Source organism: Tasmannia lanceolata, unplaced genomic scaffold (genome assembly GCF_043159265.1).
Source record: "Tasmannia lanceolata isolate RefF3 unplaced genomic scaffold, GAP_Taslan_0.1 ptg000025l, whole genome shotgun sequence".
Classification (NCBI taxonomy): Eukaryota; Viridiplantae; Streptophyta; class Magnoliopsida; order Canellales; family Winteraceae; genus Tasmannia; species Tasmannia lanceolata.
In genome coordinates this window covers 12529756-12552222 of record NW_027518702.1, presented here as the reverse complement: position 1 = coordinate 12552222, position 22467 = coordinate 12529756, and the positions used below count along the sequence as shown (strand labels likewise).

General features: G+C 39.6%; 2 protein-coding genes across 3 annotated transcripts in view; one reads left to right on the top strand and one right to left on the bottom strand.

The window, feature by feature from the left end:
- Positions 1–240: 240 nt before the first annotated feature.
- LOC143857833 (patatin-like protein 2) lies at positions 241–5221 on the bottom strand. Its single transcript, XM_077368351.1, has 7 exons — positions 4966–5221; positions 4155–4336; positions 3708–3894; positions 2784–2945; positions 1731–2033; positions 664–839; positions 241–570 (listed from the first exon to the last, which is right to left on the bottom strand). The coding sequence occupies exons 1-7, from the start codon at positions 5101–5103 to the stop codon at positions 498–500; spliced, it is 1221 nt and encodes a 406-aa protein (XP_077224466.1). The 5' UTR covers positions 5104–5221; the 3' UTR covers positions 241–497.
- Positions 5222–12313: 7092 nt separating this feature from the next.
- Positions 12314–22467, top strand: part of LOC143857715 (alpha/beta-Hydrolases superfamily protein) — a 68572-nt gene continuing 58418 nt past the window's right edge. For both annotated transcript variants that reach the window (XM_077368166.1, XM_077368165.1), the window contains exons 1-5: positions 12314–13075; positions 17180–18334; positions 19816–21000; positions 21520–21561; positions 21883–21959. In XM_077368166.1, the coding sequence (XP_077224281.1) occupies positions 12365–13075; positions 17180–18334; positions 19816–21000; positions 21520–21561; positions 21883–21959 (3170 nt within the window). In that variant the 5' untranslated portion in view covers positions 12314–12364. The remainder of the gene's footprint in view (positions 13076–17179; positions 18335–19815; positions 21001–21519; positions 21562–21882; positions 21960–22467) is intronic.

Here is a 22467-nt window from a genome sequence, read left to right as displayed (position 1 = left end):
AGTTGTAATCACTTTTGGACTCACAATTGGTTCTCAAAATCCAAAACAAGAGGGGCCTTGATCAAAATAAATTTGTAAAAGTCACAATTTGTAAAAGACTATATACTCCAACCTTGAGATCAAAGGTCCCCCCCAATTCCCTAAATTGAGCAGTTAAACGGGTCTTTTCCTTTAAAAAGTCGCATTGATGAAAACATCTCATTGACTTAGAAAAAAAGAAGCAAAATATGCACATTCTTATAGAAAGAAGCAAATTTTGTTTATTCCACGATCAGTACAATATAATAAAATCCACACAACATATCAAACGTATAAAATAAACTGATAAGAATTAAAGAATTGTTACCAATAAATATAGGCCGCATTTTACACGATACCAGTGTATCTTATTTGATTGGCCTTTATTTTATTTTTACAGGTGGGACAAACTGAAATGAGCGTCATGCCTTATTTAAGGCTGTCTATTAATATCAATCTCATTTGGGAGATTTTTTCCGTCACTTGGGAGATTTGGTATGTGGTGATCTTAACTCTCGAAGTCTCCTTTCTTCAGAAAGTTGTTCAGCAAACCTGTAAAGAAGAGTGCAATATATGAAGATTAGTCATAAATTAAAGAGACAATGACGTTAACAAGAAGAGCTCTGGAGTGGCTTGTGTTTTCACCTTATGAGAGCTTGTTCATTGGTGCCTTCATTTTCAACAGATTCAAAGATTCCTGTCTCCAAGTTCACTCTTGAAACTGGTTTGTTCAACAATCCTTCACCAATCGCCACAAGATTCTTTAAGTTCGTCTTCGTACTGTTGTCGACCGAAGACACGTTCCCCGTTAATGTATCGTCCTGGTATTCCATTCAAAAGTATGTACTCAATTCATTGAAGGGTATGATCATAATGCTTAAGATTAGTTAAAAAAGAGTATTACGGGGGAAAATGGTATTTCTCCAAGGCCTTGTTTGGCAATCATGTAAAATTATTCCATGGAATATTTGTGGGGCTGGATGTGAGACATGGGTAGGAGAAGTAGAGACTTGATGGGTGGGAGCAATTAAGGGGAGCATAGAAAGCTCCTAAAGCTCAGAAAAACTAGGTACACACAAATTCTATTTTAAATAGGTAATTTTTTTCACTAGTTTAAAGGGATTTTATTGTGCTCTCCACTCCTATCCACTCAATTCTCTCCCTCTCCCTCTTCTCCACCCTCTCACACACAATTAGGCCCATGAATATTCCATGACAAGGAATGTAGAAAGAGGGACTTGAAGATGTAATGAAATTCTGGAAGCTCCCTTATAAATATCCACCAGGGTCCTACTCTCATCCACATTATCAAAAGCCGTCACAAGATATCCATCATCAGAGGATGTGAAGAGACGGAGAGGGAGCAGACATGGTTAGTTAGAGGAGAGTTATAGTTGCCCAAGGCGTACGTCAATTTTTTTTTTTTTTTTTTTTTCTCCATTTTAGGGGCCAAGTTCATGTTAAAACCATTGGCAAAGTCTCCAATGACTTATTTCACCCCATTTGCAATCATTTCCACCGCCTTTTGTTTTCCTTTCCAAGGAAATGACCACTGTCAGGAGGAGCAAAAGAAATGTTGTGGAAATGTGGTCACTTTTAAAAAACAAAATGGGGTGAGAATTGCTATGAAAAAGTGTGGAAATATCATTTCCCCTAAGTAAATTGCATTTTAGAATTTCCCTTATATTGAAAAAATTTGCATTTATTCTTACCTGAATTCGAAGATAGTTACGCTCCGAATGAAGAGCTTGAAAAACTACAGCAATGTGGATGTCAACCATATCTGCACTTGCTTGAGTAAACACGTCGATTATTGGAGTCGAACCGCCATAGAGGAGCCAGTCTAGAATCCCCCACTTGCTTGCGAGAGCTGCATTGTATGTATTTTCTTTCTTTGGCGAACCCGTTCCTAATGAGAGAACTAAAAATCTGCCATAGTCGACTGGTTTGATTGGGAAGTAATCTGGATTCCCATCGAAAACCTCCTTGGTCACAGTACTTATGGCAACCAATGCCTGAAAAAATGGCTCGGATTAAATACTTTATACTTATTATTATTTTTTCTCTTATGATAATTTTGTTATGAATTTTGAGAACCCATTACGAGTCGAAAACTGATTATTTGACTGAAATTTATAATCAATTTTGAACTTGCAATCGGTTCTCAAAATCCAAAACAAACAAGGCGTTAGAGGATCATCTTAGAATTCTCAAAATCAGATTTTGAGAATTGATTTGTCCAAACCAGATTATTTGACTCAAAACTCAAAATTAGGCCCTATTCATTTTGGATTTTGATATTGATTTTGAGCCAAAAACTGTTTATTGGGATTGAGATGATACGTAGTTTGAGCCTAATAATCAGTTTTGGACTTAAAATCAATTCTCAAAACCCAATAGGAACGGGCCTTGGAGGATCATCTTAGAATTCTCTTTTAACATCAACCTTGAGTCCCACATGGGATGTTGTGCTTGACCCATCACTAGAGAGACATACATAATATCCAGACTACAAAATCATCCTTTGGAAAAATTCTGAAAGATGCCTTTTTTTATCAAGAGGTTAGTATTATCCAATCATGGTGAGATGAACTGGCAGAGTGCCCGTTGCCCACGAGATCGACGGTTCCAATGTCATACATGTGGCAACGTTGGATGTAGGGTCAATTGTTTTGTGAAGAATATTGTCAATGAATATTCTATAAATTGTGTTTGGGGTTTAAAAATTAAAAATATTGCTTCGAGTAGGCCTGAGATGAGCTTACTGGATTATTAGCAGCTACACCACCATCAATAAGGTTGAATTCCCTCACATTCTCTTGAGAATCTTTCGTTTCAAAGTAATGGGCTGGAAGATAAGTTGGAGCTGCAGATGTGCCGATGCAGATATCCGAGAGAAGAGCATCCAAAGATGGGTCAGACTTTACCTGCAATTGGAAAAATGAGCAATAAGCTTGTGTGTCCGTGACACTATCTAAGGAAGAATATGATGATAATAATGATGATGATGATGGGGTTGTGTCACCTTGGACCTAATTAATAGCACCCACTAATTAATCCGCATAGAAAAGCTCTTAGACATTATTTAGGGAGAAAAAATGGTCATCATCAGCCACAAAGATTATTTTTATTGTTGAGTTTTATTCCTTAACAAAACATTCACCACTCTTTTATTAATCAAACCTATTCATATGTGTTGCCCTTGAAATATTTATCATGCCTTCAAAATCTCTCCAATCAAGGCCTTCCCAAGCAGGCCTTTTATTCGGTGGGTAACATTGAAGAAGCAACAACGAAGGCTATGAACATAGACGTGGAGAGCAAATTGTAGAAATGATCTTAAATCTATGTGTGCATACCTTAAATCGAATTATTTGGGAATCGGACGTTAAAGAAATTATTTTATCTATGAATGTTGGCCTAATTAGCGTATTACAAAATCACGCCCCTATGGCCACAACAGTAGATATAGGTGTTTTAAGAATCCGCCTTATGAATTCTCACCATCTCTAGATTATTGTCTTTAAAGACGACGACCATTTTTTATCATGGTTCATATCCACCATGGGATTATAACAATCAAATGGTGGAACATGCCCATGTACCTAGCAAAATGAAAATGAACAGAAAGAGAAGAAAATGAGAATATAATCTGTGAAAGAAAAACAGAGAAAGAGAAGAGGAAGAACCCCGGAAGTGGAGAAGATGGTGGGCTGGAGTTGCTTGATGTCGAATGTTGGAATAACCACATTCGTCAAGGTCTGGTGCAACCTTACATTTCCAAGCTTTTCCTTTACAAGACTATGAAGATACTTTCCATTGTATTTGGGTCCAAATATTTCTTTCACTATTATTTGCGCAGAAGGGAATGGCCCACTGTGATTTTTGAACAAAACAAAGAAAATGTTAGGAACTTATTGAAGGAAAATACCAATAATCATCATCATTGTTGTTATTTTATAAATTATTGGGCTTTGTTTCTTTCCATGTAAAATGGGCGTAAAATAAATTCTATACCCATTTTTAAGTGGAAAATTGGGCGTAAAATTTGTTTCGTGCCCATTTTTTAAGTGGAAAATTGTGCGTAAAATTTGTTTTTACGCCGGTATCATCTTCATCGTTGTTGTTGTTGTTACCATGGTTGTGGGAAGATTTTGGGGCCGTGATCGAGGTAGAAATCCTTGATTTCTTTAGCAGCAAATAGAGGACGGTTGTTTTCATTTGGTGCAGCTATCATGGCAGTAACAAGACCGCCTGTGCTCGTCCCCGCAATCACATCAAAATAGTCTGCAATTCTTGCATTCTCACCATCCAGCTCCTGCTCCATAACACAACTTTTGAAATTAAAATATTAAAATAACAAGGACAGAGTGCTCAAATATATTAGATCTTGTGAGATTTGACTGTTGTATCATCAAGTACTTGATGAGAGGTAGTTAGATTGGATTAGATAACTAGGTTAGATTAAGATTATTGCTCCTAAAGTTTATTCTTATCTTCTTATGTTTATCTCTTAAATGTTTATATAAGCATGCATTAGAGATTGTTGTAATCAATGAAAACTAGTGAAAATGATCTCAACATATTAAGATACCATGGCACAAAGAAATGGATAATCTTATTATGGGATGCTACCCTTAGGGCCATGTTTGGCAACTCCGATTTTATTTTCCCATGAATAATATTAGCTTACCCAATTGTGACATATCACCATCTATTTATACAATCTATTTTTTCCTAATTGTTTTAGTGACATATCACCATGTCCTCATTGATAATCTCTCAAATCTATCGTTACCCTACCATCGTCACCCCTTTCTCACCAATTTATAAACTAACATTCCATGGATAAACCAAACATGGCCTATATGTAAGTATGATTTTGCTTTGGTTAAGCTTGATAAGCATATATTCATTGATTAGTGTTTTGTTCATAATATATTATACCTGAAGCTGTGATTCCAAGAACCCAAGTATGGCTGCAGGGATGATTCCTCTAATTCCGCCTCCATCGATGCTAAGAATAGTGATTAGGTTTCCGTAAGTCGGTGGTTGGATCTGATTAGTGGTTGTTTCTTCTGCCATGAAGGTTTAAGAAGTGGCTAATAACTCAGGTAGGATATGAAACTAATGAACACAGAGTTTTCGAATGATGAATATGTTGTGATGAATGAGTATAAATAGAGTTGATCAGACGAAGAAACTTGCAGTTTTTTAAGGAATAGAGAATGATTTCTCAGCATTTGCTGACTTGTAGGTTTTGGTTAATCTTTCATTCTCTAACACAACTATTAATGCTAATCACATGTAAACAATGTGCTATTCGAATCAATTTGCTAATTTATGAAAATACTTGGATAAGTTCGATACTGGGTCCACAGTCATCACTGCCACTGGGTCCACAGTCATCACTGCCAATACCCCACATTAAATCAATCCAAATGCTAGTTAATCTTTTGATTTAGTGAAGATGATTAGAGGCAGCTTGTGAGAAATTAGCTAGATAAGGATTCTTCTAAAAGTTAGGCCATACTATAATATTGTATGAGAAATTAGATAAGGATTCTTCATAAAAGTTAGGCTGCTATATCATATTGTGGTCAACGGTCATTACAACTAACCCTGGTTAGGCAAGGAATTAAGGACGTATTTAGGTTAAGCAAGAAATGGTGACTGAGTCCACGTAAACCAAGAACAGTTTATCTTTAATTAATTTGTTGGTCTTCAGTTATCTATGAATTTGTTAATGGAACTCATACATAAAACATTTCCTTAAAAGTGAGGCCATGTTTGGCCACCATGAAAAAAATATTCCATGGAATATTTGGGTGGCCAGTTGTGAGAGACGGGGGAGATGGAGAGACTTGAGAGGGTGGAAGTAAGGAGAGCATGAAAAGCTCCTAACAAGATGAAAACGAAAAACCAATTCTAAATAGGTATTTTCTATTTTTCTTTTCACTAGTTTTTGTTAGTGATTTTGGATTTTCAAAATCTTGATTTTGCCATAGTTTAGTGTTTTGGAAAATGTTTTCTCAAAAGAGTTTGGGGAAAAGAAAAGATTTTTTTGGAAAAATTTGCTTTTTAGAGAAGGATGTAGAAATGTGGTTGAAAGATAGTCTCGTATTGGATGTTGAAAAAGAAAGAGAAGGGCTCATATCATTACCCATCTCTACTACTTGTTTGGTTGCATATTGGGTTGAACCCATGGGTTTGACCTGCGGGACGATGCAACGCACCGCTCGCACACGCACGGCGTGGGCAATGGGCTATAGGGCACTAGTAGCGCACTTTGCACTCCGCGACGATTGGAGCCTTTAATTTTTCCAGATTAGATCTGGACCGTTGGACTTAGATCAAGGTGGATCGATCAAGTGGGTGGGCCGAATGGTTCCTTCGGTTTGGGCTTCGAGTCGGGCCGAACGGTCGGTCCAGCGAGTCCAGTGCGCTCCAACGGCTACCGTGGCAGCGTGTGCGATCCGAATTGTCGGATCGTGGCTTAACAGTTACTAGATGAAGACCATTGGATTGTGTCTCATCCTCCCACCGGTCAAGAGCCCAATGGTTGCGATCTGCACCGTAGATGATTGATCTAGCGGTTGCGGGGTTGGAGGGAGGTTTTACCCAAACCGACCATGATCGATCTGGACTGTTCAATCATGAATGGGTGCGATCTAACGGTCAAAATTCAAACAAATCTGAAAAGTTACCCTATAGAGGTGCTTTTCACACTGAAAATACATCAGAGGCTCTTTAAAATGAGCAGACTTTCATTTCTAGACAAAAAACGAATTGGCAACGTGATAGTGCAATTCTGACATATTAAAAGCACACTTCTACTCTCCTTAGAAAATTCCCCAAAGTTTTTACATTCTGTTTTATTCTTTAGACAAAAACGAATTGACAACCTAATAGTGCAATTATGACAGATTAAAAGCACACTTCTACTCTCCTTAGAACATTCCCCAAAGTTTTTACATTCTGTTTTGTTCTTTTTACTGTTCTGGATACTGTTAGTATGTAGAAACAGTATCTGGAAATTTCTCTAAGGCTTGAAATTCTAAAGGGTATTTCGGGTTTGATTCCGCTTGTGTGAGGCGTCATCAAACATTAGAAGGATTTTCCTACTAGGCTTCATTGTATCTTGGAGGCAGTTCACGGATCCCCTTTGCACACTTCTGGTGGGGGCGAATTTTGTCTGAAGGAAAGTAATATCATGCCTTGAAGCAATACTGTTTTGTTCTCTCACCACTCTCCAACAGGCTTTAGGGTTTTTTTTTTTATGTTATCTCTATTCCTATCCAGTCAATTCTCTCCTTCCTTCTCAGCCCCTCTCACACAGTTGGGCCATGAATATTCCGTGGAATATTTAAGCAAAAACAGTAGGGGTTGATTGGTTTTTACTATTCATTGGTCATCAGTGGATAATTAAGCAAAAACAAAGGCTCGGACAAAGTGTATACACCACGCAATGATTTTGTACTTAGAAATATATAAACTTGAATTTTTTTTATTTGACCATTTCATTTATTTTTATTTTTGTTTCCTTCGGCTCACAAGTTTTGAATGTTAATTAATTACCAATATTTTATTCCATTTTTAACTATTTCGTTCATTAGTTAGTTATTTTAATTAAGTTTATCAAGACTTCAACTTTATTTTTTTCTATGTTTGTGAACTGATGATCAAGAACTGTATATGATATCATACTTTACACATGTTTATTTCAATTTCATTGGTAGGGTTAAAGTTGAAACATTCTCTTAATTACTTTGATAACGCATCTAGTTCTCTTGTTTGTTAGCAGCCCATGTTGCCACAAAAGCTCTTGAAGAGTCCTACACTCCTTTCTCTCTGAACTTAGGTTTTGGTTTGAGAAAGCAGAAACATTTCCATTTCTGTGAATTTGAAAGGATAAATACAATACTCCCTTTCACAGATTTTCCCTAGAACAATATTTTAAAAGGCCATTGACCACTGAATATTATTTGAACCAGTTGATTGATCTTGCTTGAGTTTGGTTGACTAATCTTGGTTGATTACCGTAACCATGACAAGTGCTCATATAAAACACTTGTAAGATAGAGATATGATTTAGGCGATAAACCAAATCTAACCTGACTATCTAATCTAACATGCTAATGATCCAAGAGTCAGATCATACCAGCATTTTAACTCAATTGACTATCAAGACACCCAACAGAATAAATACCCAAAATCACTGTTTAAAACAAGTTGATTTCCTATTACCTTGGCTGAGTTTTGGTTAAGCTCGAGTTTTGCTCTACCGAGTCAATAAAAAAACTCATTTGTCTAGCCTGAGTTCATGAAAATTTGATTGCGCAAATCCCTGATTCGCACAAGTTGACTCTTTTTACCTGGTCGAGTTCTAATCTAAGTACCAGTTTTAAAGCACTGCCCCTTAAAATCTCATTAATTCCATGTCATAAGAGTTTGGTTGACTTGCGGCATTTGAATTGAATTTGAATCAGTTTATATTCTATGTTCTACTTGGCGAAGATTCCGGTCACTTGGGGTCATTGATAGAACATTGAGATAATCTTCGTGATTATGGCTATGACCAATGATCGTTTTTCGATAATTTTTTCTTTCTTTAATCATTCGGTGAGGATAATGGAATAGCTAATAAACTTGCTAATCCCAACTTTGGGTCTAATTTGGACTTTACTTTTTAATGTAATACTCTTTAAACATGAGCTAAAAATTGGTGATTTTTTTGCATTATTATGTTCTTCATTTTTTTTTCACCATTAGAGCAACACGCATTGGTCTCTAGCGAAAAAAAAAAGTCAGCTGGCCGGGTAGGTGCCAAAAATTAAATAGCTAATGATTGGACTAGAATCGTTTATGTAATGACACTCCTCTCTTTATTTATGCTTTTCTAATTAGCTGTTAAAGATTGCTATAATTCCTAAACAACTATAATAAAAAAAAACAATCAGAAGTGTTTAATGAATTGGTTAGTGCCATTATCAAAGCAAAGGAGTTGTTGCCGCTGAAATCTAGATGTTGTTGGTATGGTTTCCGAGGCGAAGATCTGCAACCTGCGTACACGTATGAAGGAACCGTCAGAAAACCAGCTGGAGTTTGGACTTCGAGGAGACTCTCCGATGCTTACGTTAGAAAACAGCAACAAACATAAAGAATGAGCTCTGTGAAGGCCTAACAAAATTGAAGAAAGTTTCAGAATCCGTACCTTTGAGCCTTAGCTCCCTTTTTATAGAGTGAGTCCTGATGTGTCGATAAAGTTGCCTCTTGGGGCTCTTTCCTAATTGGCTGAGTATTTTTTTATTTTTATTTTTTTGGAAATAGGGGTTTATAAGTTTATCTTTGGTTGCTGCTTTCTGGAGCCACAACTTTAGGGTTTGGGGTTGCTAGGGCTCCCAGATGAGCTATGACCCATGGCACGCTTGGGTCTGCATCTACCGTGTGTCGCCTTCCGATTAGGTAGCGGTTTTTGCTCTCAACACATGCCCTCCACTTCCTTAGGACAGTCCGGCTATAATGAATTAGGTTGAAAGCGGGGTACACACACTAATGTCCTAGGTCAGCTTTGCCCTAGGAATCCTCAAGGAGGCAAGAGGACCTAACGATGTCATCCAACGATATGAGGATAGGATGGTAGTCTTCCATACTAGTGTCTTCGACCATGGTGGCTGAGGTGTTGAAGAACGGGCACTAGTTTCCCAGGCTCAAAGGGGAGTTTTTTGAGCTCCCTGCCCCTTGAAGACGAGATCCAAATCCTCGGGGGGGGGGGGGGGGGGGGGGGGGGGGGCGCTGTCTAACCACCTCGGCTAACATAGGTCAGCCAATCTAGAGGCGAATGCCCGAATTAACGAACTCCCAGCTCGGTCAGAGCTGCCATAACGATCTTGAGTTCTAGGGCGTCCACAAGTTTTGTCCTCCCACTTCAAGACAAGATCCAAATCCTTAGGGGGAAGGACAAGAATTCATTGTCTGACCACCTCGACCCAATGTCCATAAACTGGCCATTCTTTTCCTTGCGGGTTTTTGTTGTTTTACACTATCAGCGTCGGTTGCTCGACCTTTGATGGAGCCAAGGACGATATGTCAACATGTACCAGCTGTCCTGCTAGTCGGTGCTCTCTGTTGTTTTGGGCACATCGGGATATGTTGCTCGGCTAATCGAGGTGAATATGCTGAGTGCCCCAGCTGTTTTCCAGCCGGATTTCTTTGTCGTTTTGTTTACATCTTCATATATACCTTGGCTGGCCGAGGTAAATATGACAGCATGCCCCGACCGTTCGCCCAGATAGGTATCTTTGTCGTTTTACGTGCATCGACATATGTAGCTCTATTAACTGAGGTGAATATGCTGAGTTGCCACGACCGTTCACCCAGCCAAGTTTAAGGAGGTGTGTGTGTGTGAGAGAGACAGAGAGAGTGTATTTGAGTGAGTGCTTGTGGGTGGGTGCGTGGGAGAGTGTAAAAGCGTGGGAGTCTCTCTCTCTCTGAGACAGAGAGAGAGAGTATGTGTGTGAGTGTCTATGTGTGTGAGATTGATTGTGCGTGTGCACGTGAGCGCATGTGTGTGTGATTGTGTGTGTGTGAGAGAGAGAGAGTTTATTTTTCAAGTTTGTGTATGGGTCCTTGTGTGTGAGTTTGTGTGTGAGTGTGTGTGCGCGCACGTTTGATAGTGTGTTGGCAAAAGTGGCAACCTGTATAAAGGGCTGCCTAGAATAAAAGGCCTGAGTGGAGGCCGCCGTAGAGTGGTCCACCGAGGACAGCGAATGCGGAAGTGTGGTGGAAAGTGGGGGTCCGGCTAGGTATGGGACTAGGAGGGCCAACCTGGGGTAGAGTTGGTTTAAAAGGACTCTAGCCTAACGCATTCAGTGGGCTTTTGCCGTGTTGGTTATGTATCTATGCTTTTTAATTTCCATAATCTAATACTTGGTAATCCCCTCAAAAGAAAACCCCAAACAATTTGAGTCTCTCTCTCTTCCTCTTCCTCTCAAACTGAGAAGGCTCTCTTGACGAACTGAACTCGATAGAGATAACCAACAATCGTCGAACTAAACTGAGAAGGCCTTTGGACGCAGGTTCTATCAACGATTTTGTGAAAGCCAGAAAGAGAAGCGCAATTGGAGAAACACCAGCTAGAGAGAGCCCTATTTCCTAAAGCTCTGTCTGTTTTTTAGGGTCATAGACTCATAGGATGACTAGGAACCGTTGGAGTCAAACATTCATGCTCCTTTGGCCCATCATGAACATATGATGCCCCAAACACTACATTTCCCCCTTTCAAAAGATTATAACCCTCCAGGCCTCCATCCAATGTCATGCAAATGAACAACTTAAAGCCCGTTTGTGTTGGATTTTGAGAATTGATATTTTATCCAAAACCTGATCATCGGACTTGAAGTTAATAATAATCGGTTTTGGACTCATAATTGTTTCTCAAAATTCAAAATGAGCAAGACCTAAGAAATAAAATCCGTTAATCTACAATCAGCATCAAAATCTCCATCCATCATATGGGAGAATCATCCCAAGATCATGGCTCTATTCCGATGGGGCCCACATAAAATAAATGATCTAAACCATTGAAAGATATGGTCCCACATAATCCCTCCCGTAGTTTTTATACGGTGTAAGCCTGCATAGTCCAGCAATTTTCAAAAAGTACTGTACAGCTTACACCAACCTTCCATTTGATGGGCCACAACATAAATTAATCGTGCCCCAAAAATCATTTCCAAAAAGCATTCTACGACTTATACCATAGGATGATCCAAACTGTCCATTTGATGGGCCGCAACATAAATAGGTTGTGTTAAAAAAAAACATTTCTATAGGATGATCCTAGCCCTCCGATCTATAAGGGAACTGCATATTATAGAAACCTTATAGATGTGAGGGTTGGGATCATCCTTTGGAAATGATTTTTAGGGCATAACCTATCTGCCTTGCGGCGGATCAAAATGGATGGTTTGGATCATCCAATGGTGTAAGCCATACAGTACTTTTTGAATACAACATATAAAATCTCAGTTCCCCCTCTTAAGAAAATGATATATCAGCCCCTTTTGTTTCCTGGGTCACCCAATCTAGTGTAAAAAGAGTAATCATAAATACACTAGAGGGGGTGGCCCAGGAAAGAAAAGGGGATGGATAAATCACTTCCCTTTTCTTACTAGGCATCCTACACCATAATTCAGTCTGAGAAATGAACGGAGTTTCAAGACAAAACCCCTCCACCACTTTTGCCGCCATATACACCTCCAATCACATTCACAAAAAAAGGCAATAATAAACGTGAAGAAAATAAGAGCAGACAATGAGTCAATGAGATTCTGAAAACATCACCATGCTCCGTTTTCTCTCAAAAACCCGACCTTTCTCTCCATTATTCCTCCGAAACACCTCTCTCCGTCTCTCGCACAATCAAATTCCCATCCAACCCCAAACAAATCTCAATAATCCCCATCACATCCCTCCCCCTGCAATTCTCCCTAATCCAAACCCTCTCCTCTCTCACCCAAATTCCCCCAAATCATCTCTAACCCTAACCCTAACCCTAACCCTAACCTCAATTGCCGCCCTCCTCTTCTCTTCCTCTGATCAATTCAAAGAAAAATCCAACACTCTCTACACCAGTCTCGAACAATCCCTCTCAAAATCAAACGAATCAATCCACAAAATCATCGATCGGATCAAACAAACAGGCGTGGCCGCGGCCGTGCTATGGAAATCTCTGAGATCTGTTCTTTCTTCTGCTAATCATGAGGTACGATTAGGGTTTGAGCTCCGTGTGGCATCGTTGTTAGCTGATATTGTGGCTGCGAATGCTGGCCGGAGATCCGCGATTGTGGGGGCAGGAGGTGGGGCCGTGGTGGATTGGCTTTTGGATAGTGTTGCTTCTTCGGCGGATCCGTGTGGGACTCAGGCGGAGTCCGCGAGGGCGCTTGCTTATTTGATTGCCGATCCGAATGTTTGTGAGGCTGTTCTCGGTAGGCCGCATGCGGTTCCCAATCTTCTTAGGTTTATCTTTTCGTTTCAGCCTCAGCGGGCGAAGAAGGTGAGATTGATGTGATTTGTTTGTTGTTCTGTTTTTTGAATGTTTTTGAATGATGGAGAGATTTATGGTGTGTTGAATTGATGTTGTATTTGTTTGGTTGGTTGGTTGTCTTTTGTGATATGTTTGAGGATATAGAAATTATGGTTTGTTGAATTGGTGTTACGCATTTATTGAAATGAATGAAAAATTGAAATTTGATGCTGTATTTAGAATTTTAGAGTGAATTCAAATCTTCGTGCAGTCGTTCTTAAAGTTCTGTGTGGAATGTGGTGCAATCTTGAATTTTTAACTCTCATGTATGTGCTATGTATAGAGAAGAACTATGCAGAAATGGTAGAAACAGATGGACCACGTAATGATTTTTCTGAATTTTCTATGCCAATTGTTGAGAAAATCCGTTGAGCAAATCCGATATGTGCACAACTAAACAGAAAAGATAAAAGTAAACATAAATCACAAGATGAACACTGAGATACGTGGCTCGGCCAACATGCCTACGTCCACGGATGAGAACATGATTTTTCACTATCGGAAAAACAATATACAAGGGTTACAATGGATTAGCACAAACTCGAAAACTCGTGAACCATGACCATTTCCCTTATCCTCTCAACCAAGACCATACCCGAGAGTAACCCGAGAAAAGCCCAAGAGGAAAACTCCGAGAAAAACACCCCCTTCTCTCTCACGCCCAAGCCTCCTTTTGCTACCCACACACTGGTCGTGCAAAGTTGAGAGCTTTTATACTTATGCTTTGGAAAAACTTAAAAAACAACTCCTTTTATTTCAACCTCCCACTATACTTGGTGGGAAACAAGGGAACTTTCAAACAATCTCCACATTGGCTTGTTTCCCAGGCACCTGAAGATTTTTTGCTAAAGTCGCCACTGGTCTGCTATCACCGCAAACCATCATTGGCCTCCTGTGGCCTTCCAAAGTACCAACTACACATCATCGAGTCATCCTGGTTCTGACTCCTCCCGACTCGATTGACACGACCAATGCACATGTGTAGCTGTTAACCCGTTGACTCACTTAGTCGACCCCAGAGAGGGATCTCTATCCATCATCCCCAACGTAGGTACTATCACCTTCTTACCATCGTTTACAACATGGAAACTTGCTTTTGCACCAACTGCGACAGTGACCCTACTCGTGCACGCACTACCACCACATTTCTAACTAGCCATCGAGATCTTAAGAACACTAGTGACCCTGTCCCTGACCAGATGATATAATCTGTCACACCTCTCTTCTTTCATTAAAACTGTCAAGGTATAAAAAGATTAAATAAACTCCATCTCCAACAGCTTAAGCTTTTGGAGTAATTGGTAGTTTCACATGGTATCAGAGCAAAGGTCCTCGGTTCAAAACTCCTTGATGTTAAAAATCCACATGCAATGGCCAACCCAAAAGAGGGGCCACATGTGCCATGTGTAGTCCAACCTTAAAAAAGTGGGGCCCACAAGTGAGGGGGAGTGTTAAAGTATAAAAAGATTAAATAACTCCATCTCCAACAGCTTAAGCTTATGGAGTAATTGGTAGTTTCACAAAAACCATACATGCACGTGTGATTTTCATCGCTCCACCTGCGGCTTAATACCTGCAACCCCTGGAATCCAACCGGTCAAGTGATACTAGATAATTTCGCATCTTAGGGACATACACCACACCACACCACACCACCCAAAGTACGAATCACTCCAGATCTTCATCATTTCAACTCCAGTGGCATTACAAGTAGACTCGTCACCCAAGGACATTACACTTGCCATTGTCTTCTGGAATGTATCAAGATATTCCCTCTTGGAGCGTATCAAGATGTTCCCTCCTGGAGCATACATGAACAGAACACCCATACCTTGAGAAGTGTGCTTACCTGTGGAGACTTTGAGAACGTCTCCAACCTCTTTTGCTCTACTCATCTGTTACCACCACCACCATATTTGTAGCACCATCGTCCGATGTGTCAACTCGCTTTAGATAATCCTGCTTGATGTAGCCATATTCTTTGCAACAATAACATTGCACCCCCTTTCCGCTGACCTTGGATCTTGACCTGCCTTTTCTGATCCCCTGTCAGACGACCTTCCTATTTAATTCCCATCACGAACAACCAAGCCATGCTCTTGACTCCCATTAAGAACATATTTCTTTCGCATCTCATTCGATAAGAGCGACGCTGTGACTTCCAACCTCACCATGTCCTTATCATACAATAAAGTCATAACTAGGTTGTTATATGAATCCGGAAGTGAAGTAAGAAGCAAAAGGGCTTCGTCTTCTTCCTTCAACATTTCATCAACTTTGTGGAGCTGATCTAGAAGCCCGTTGAATACAATAATGCCTTCCAGAAGATTCCTTCCTTCTAGCATCTTTAGCCCGTACAACTGCCACTTCATATACAATCGGTTTGCCAAGCTTTTTGACACGCAAAGCTTTTCCAAATTCTCCCACAACTTAGGTGCTAATTCTTCTTCCATAATGTCAAACATGACATTATCCGCCAAACATAGCCAAATCACGTTGATTGCTTTCGGCTAAATTTATGTTGGAGAAGTTGGTAAGTTAACATGGTATCAGAGCCAAAGGTCTTGAGTTCAAACCTCCCGGATAGCAAAAATCCACATGCGATGGTAGGCCCAAAGTGGGACCACATGTGCCACGTGTTTGCCTAGTGGGCCACACGTGTGGTGGGAATGTTATAGTATAAAGGATAAATAACGCCTTTCTCCAATAGTTTGAGCTTTTGGAGAAGTTGGTAAGTTAACACCTCCCACTCAGCAGTCATCATCTTCTTTGGCTTCCCATCCTTCCCTTTTAACGCCTTAGTCAGGCCCAATTGAACAAGGATGTTCTTCATCCTCATCTGTCATAGGGTGAAACTGCCCTTTACATCTAACTCGTCGATTTTGAATTGGGTATAACTCAATTTTGCCGCCATCACATATCACTCTGTACTTCTCGTTGTAGGGCTCCACCTCAAACGCGAATCTCTTGAATAATCCTCCCACCCTTCAACGATCACTATAACCATGATCCAATCACAACACCCATGATTGCTCCACCTTGCCTCAACGATCGCTTCAACCTAAGCTCTGATTCCACTTATTGAGAAAATCCGCATGGCAAATCTGATCCGAATGTGCACAAGTAAACAGAAAAGATAAAAGTAAACACAAACCACAAGATGAACACCGAGATTTACATGGTTCGACCAAGATGCCTACGTCCACGTGCGAAAACCCGATCTTCCACTATGGGAAAAACAATATACGAGGATTGCAATGGATTAACACAAACACAAAAACCCGTGAACTGCAACCCTTTCCCTTATCCTCTCAACCAAGACTGTACTTGAGAAAGAGAAAAATCCAAGAGGAAAACCCCAAAAAAAACACCCTTCTCTCTCTCTCTCTCTCACTCTCTCAAGCCTAAGCCTCCTCTTGCCGCCGATACACTGGTTGTGCAAAGAGGAGAGCTTTTATACTTAGGTTTTGGAAAAACCTAAAAAACAGCTCCTTTTATTTTAAACTCCCACTACACTTGGTGGGAAACAGGACAACTTTCTAACACCAATAATAATATGAGGAGTGTTTTACTGAGGTCACCCTTGCAAAAACCAGCTGTAAGGTTGCCTCCTTTGGATGGATCTACATCACCTCATTGCATTTATAATGGCACTGAAAAAATGAAAACGCAAAGGAATAATAAATGCAATGAGGTGACGTGTATCCAATGGGGGCGCCCTTGCTGCTGGTTTTTGCAAGGGCATCCTTCAGTTTGCGCCCTTCAGTTTAGCATTCCTCTAATAATATATTGGATTCTTAATGCTATATATACATGTATAGTTATGTTTATATAATTTCCACTCTCATTTTGTTGAACAATTATCAGGTAGCCTCCCCATTTTGTTTCAGTAATTTCCCTTGTTGCCATTCGGAAAAAGGTAAATTCCATTATGTTGTTATGATGCATAGTACACATAAATTGTCATCATGTTCCCTTTCATTTATCCTTGTTTCCATAAAAAAATTGGAACCAATTTTTTGTGAATGTTCTAAAATTGTGCAAGCCATTGATCAGGATTTTTTTTTGGAACAGAAAATTAAACGCACTTCATTTGATGGGGTTGATATTTGGAAAGGTCGGAGCATGCTTGTTGCCGCCATTATGGACATCATCACTTCAAACTGTGATAGCATAGACAGGGTATCATTTCAACCAACCTTGCCAGGCGATGCAGACATGGGAGACATTGCAGCAGCTCTTCAAGTTGTCGAGGATGGTGGCATGCATTTGGATGAGCCCGAGGGAAATGATGATGAGGATGGTGACAAAGGAATGCGGGGAATAGGAATAAAAATTCTTGGAGGTACAACAGTGTTGGGATTTTCAAGAACAAATGGCCTTCTAAAGTTGGAGCGTTCTGATACCAATCAATTGGATTCTCTTAAGCCTATTCCTAGTACTCTCGCATTGCAAAAACGTCATATTAGTTCATCAAGGGAGGGAAGTTTGGCTTCTGTTACAGTTCCAGGCCTTTGGGATGATTTGCGGAGTCAGCATGTTGCTGTACCTTTCGCAGCGTGGGCCCTAGCAAATTGGGCCATGGCATCCGATCTTAATCGATCTCATATTCAAGAGCTGGATAGAGATGGGCATGCTGTTATGACCGCTTTAATAGCTCCAGAGAGAACAGTTAAATGGCATGGGAGTTTGGTAGCTCAATTACTTTTGGAGGACCATAATTTACCCTTGACCGACTCTGTTCCCGATTGGAGTTCAAGTCTTCTTTCTACAGTTTCTCAGGCGAGTAAAGCCGATGATATTCCCTTGGTTCAGTTAGCCCTGTCGGCCTTTTTGGTTTCTCTTCAAAGGAGTGTTGACGCACAGGCATTGGTGATGGAGAAAGGCCTTTATCTTATGAGACAAATCGCTAAACAAACTGAAAAGCATAGGGATGTGCAAGAAACACTGGCAAAGGCATTGGAATTACTTTCTACAGGGGACACACAGTTATCTCTTGAAGAAAGTCAAAGGTGGTCTGGTATTCTTTTGCCTTGGGTTTGTGGGAAATTTTCAACGGATGCTACTCGGATTTCGGCTTCTAAAATCCTTTCGTGTGTTCTTGAAGACTATGGGCCGGCTTCGATACTAATTTCTCAAGGGTGGTTAACTCTTTTGCTCACTGAGATTTTGAGCTTCATCAAGACAGAATCTTCCAAAGGAAACTCTCTTAAGACTGACAAAGTCAAGGTTTGAAGATACTTTCTTCTTTTAATTCCCAAATATATCTGTAAACAGAAAGTTACTTAATTTCTGTGGAAGATAATAAGTTTCCACGTATTTTTAATTGGCTTGTTATTTTTGTTCCATCAATTGTTTTGATTGAATTGACATAGGATTGACACTAGTGAGCTGAGTCAATTTTTGCTAAAATTATTGGCGTGAATCATCAAAATAATAATGATCTAGCTTGCCAATTTTCGTGAGAAACTGAGCCTTGTACGGCCCACTATTGTTAGTGGAATGTTTTGGTGTCTTTGGGCATACTTTTTGCTCTTAATCATCTTTCTTCTCCCAGATCATCTTTGCTAAACTATTGGCTTGGTTATGAACTTCTCTTGTGTTAGATTCAAAGTTAAGAGTAATTTTTAATGGAAGAGACGCATAGAATTCTTGACATAGTGTGTCAATATCACAGTGAAAACTATTCTATATTCTTGTGTTTGCTTTTCTCTATATCCAAAAATTGAAAATTTCCAAGTTATTTTTTCAAATGATTCCAAACCCTAAATGTTTCCATCATGGGTCTACATTGTTCTTTGTATGCTGATTGACGTCTATTTATTATTATAAGGAGTTGCATATCACCATTACAACTTGTTTAGACTGTTTCATCTGTCTAATAAACGAAAAGGTTCATAAATCAAACTAAGAACTAAACCACCTAGACAATTTTTATGTATAAAGACGATACAGATGGAAGAATTCGAGGAAACCAGTTCAATATATTAATCTAACCACTCTTTCAGGTTTAAAAAGGCCCATAATACTACGGGTGCAACTTGGGTCGGGTTGGATTGGATTGACGCATACCCTAGCCCAGCCCGAGATAGCATTCCTTCAACCCTAACCCTACCCAACCCGAGCCTCGGGTCAAGGATGGCCAACCCTAACCCAACACGCCTCTAAATCTCTCAACCCTAATCCAATCCACCTAATTTACTTTTCCCAAATTGGGTCGGGTCGGGTTTGGGTTATCCTAGGGCCAAACATAACACTAAGAAATCGTGATAAAATTAGAGGATCGAGGTCGGGTTCGGGTTGCCCAAGGCCTCAATCCTAACCCAACCTGAAATTAAATCTGGTTGGCTTTTCCCAACCCTCACCCACCCCAAGCAAATGCCAACCCAATCCGAGCCAAAATCGGGTTGAACCCCATCAGGTTCTGTTTCACCCCTAGTTAATACTCAAAGTTCATGTTATGATAATGGATAACTGTCACCATCCTAAGTTGGCACCGGATTTTTCTTAATAATAGTTTTTGCATACTTAAAATATGATCTAAGTTGTAGCAATGATTGTTTTTCCAGGATTAGCTTTCGCAAGTTACCGCTCCAAATTTTCCACACATTATAGCATTTCTTGTTGGAATATGCCTCATTCTGGAAAATTTATCTCATCAAGATTAGATACTTTACCCATATTTGATCAGAACTTCTTGATCTTTGCAGACCCAAATCGATCAGTCCAATGTTCTTTTGGCTGCACAGATTGTCAATCAATTGGCTAGTGCCGTTGTAAATCTAGCAGGCGGTCAGCTGGAAACTACAACCGATTATGTTGATAGATTTCCTCTTGCAGATCTTCTCTCTTTGAAGCCATTCAGTGAACTATTCAAAAATTTTACTAAAGGTAGCTTGCCTAAGTTTGATGCCGCAGATTCTGCAATGGCCACACTTAAAGGTATTAAAGCATTGACTGAGATTTGTGCTGAAGACTCTACATTGCAAAATAAAATAGCTGATTTTGGAGTCCTATGTCTTCTGAGACGCTTCCTTTTGCGAGATGATTATGAACAGCTGGCCGCAATTGAGGCATATGACGCATCACGGGTTCGAGAAACTCAGGACCGGGTTTCAAATGTCTCCGGTGAGACCTCAGCCGTAGATTCAAATGACCCGTCTAGTGTCCGAGTTCCACCTACAGCCCATATACGAAAGCACGCTGCTCGTTTGTTAACTATTCTTTCCCTACTTCCTAAGGTGCAGAAAGCGATCATTAATGATGAAATTTGGTGCAAGTGGCTTGAGGACTGTGCTAGTGGGAAGATTCCTGGTTGCAATGACCTAAAACTTCAAAGCTATGCTAGGGCAACACTGTTAAATATTTTTTGCGCACAACGACTAGAAGAAAATGCTACAGATGGGAATAATTCCCATGACACGGATGCAAGGTATCGGGAAAGTTCTTGCCCGAGATATGATGACATGATATTCTTGATCAATCCTGAATTGCCACATTGGAATTGTTTTGGAAACAATGGTTCAGACACTCCCCTAGAGAATATACAAAGACCAAAGAAATCTAACGGTCATAAAAATTCGTCTCCATATGATGATGATTACACTGAAAGTGAGACTAGAGAAGTGTCTAATGGTTCAGACACTTCTGATGTTAGTGGGTCCGAAAATTGCTCAGAATCGGCGGTTCCTTTACTGGATATTGTTTTTATTCATGGCTTACGTGGTGGGCCCTTCAAGACATGGCGCATAGCAGATAACAAGTCCTCAACAACCAGTAAATCTGGCCTGGTAGAGAAAATTGATCAGGAGGCTGGGAAACAAGGAACATGTTGGCCCAGAGAATGGCTCGCATTTGACTTTCCTCATGCTCGTTTATTTACTGTCAAATATAAGGTGTGTGCTATACTCAAGGTTTTAAATGTCGGTTTCGGTGGAAATTTTGGCCGAAATCATGTAAAATTTTGACAAAACTTTCCACCAAAACAAAAAATTTCGGTGGAAATTTAGGTAATTTCAATGGAAATCTTTTACGTTTAGGTAGAAATTTTGTAAATAAGGATGGAAAACTAAATTCGGGAAAATTTCTGTCATTTCGGATTTCGGCAATATTTTGGGGAAATCATGTAACATTTCAGTGTTGGCCCCGGCCGAAATCTGAAATTTCGGCATTTCAGCCTAAATTTAAAACCATGGCTATACTTAGATGCTTGTGCCTTGAAAATGTTTTTTAAGACATTTTCTAGATTTTGATCGCTAAGTGAAGATCTCCTTTTCTAATTAGATGTCACATTGAGACTATAATTAATCCTTCACACACATCTATATAAAACAGCTCTAGCTTTATTTTTCAAAAGTCATCTCCAGGTTGCGCCTCTGATGAACTTGTACTATGTAATTGAATGATTAATGCAGACAAATCTAACACAGTGGTCTGGAGCTAGCCTGCCCCTTCAGGTTTGTCCCTTCTGGTTTTTTATATTACGAAACCTTGATGTACATTTTACCTTGTCTTAAAACATGTGGTTTTTTTTATTATTTATATTTTCTGTGAGTTGCGTCGATTGACTTGCATGCTTCTAAATTCAGATTAAATGCTTTCAACGTCGTAATACTCACTTATGTCAAGTAACACTATGTCGTACAATTTTCTTACTTTAACGCTTTCGCTTATCCTAGCCATTAAAAAATAAAAACTTTTCATTACTTTTACTAGTGAAACATTTTGACTTTTTATGAGCACAGTTATTGGCCACTTACACCTATGAAACTATGCAGGAAGTTAGCTCGATGCTTCTAAAGAAGTTAGTTGCTGCAGGTATTGGCAATCGACCGGTTGTGTTTGTCACTCACAGGTTTGTCTTGGGATTTCAGGCATTGTCTTTTTCTTTTTTCTTTTTACATTCATCTTCTAATACTGTTTACTGTTGGCCTTTGCATTCTATTAAATTTTGACTGTTAAATTGTTATTCTCATTATATTTGTGAGAGCATAATTCCTTCTGTTAACTGATGAAGAAACAACTGCTTTTCTAGCTTGCTGGACTGTAAGAACTTCTCTATACCCACAGTTAATACATGACATCAGCATGCTTGATCTACGAACCCTATCTGACTGTGCAGATGAACAATAACTTATTAACTTTTGAATCCAATGGAGCTCAGTGTTGCTTCAACTAGATGATAATAATCTCTGACATTCTTGGAACTTAAGCTTGGTATCAATTGCTGGAGCTCTTTCACTGATGATAACGGATTGGTAATTATGAGAGTTTTTTCTTTTATCTTTTCCTCATTGGTAATGACGCGTCAAAAATTCTTTTTTATAGATCTGTTTGTGAGCATAATAGATATCAGATAGAGT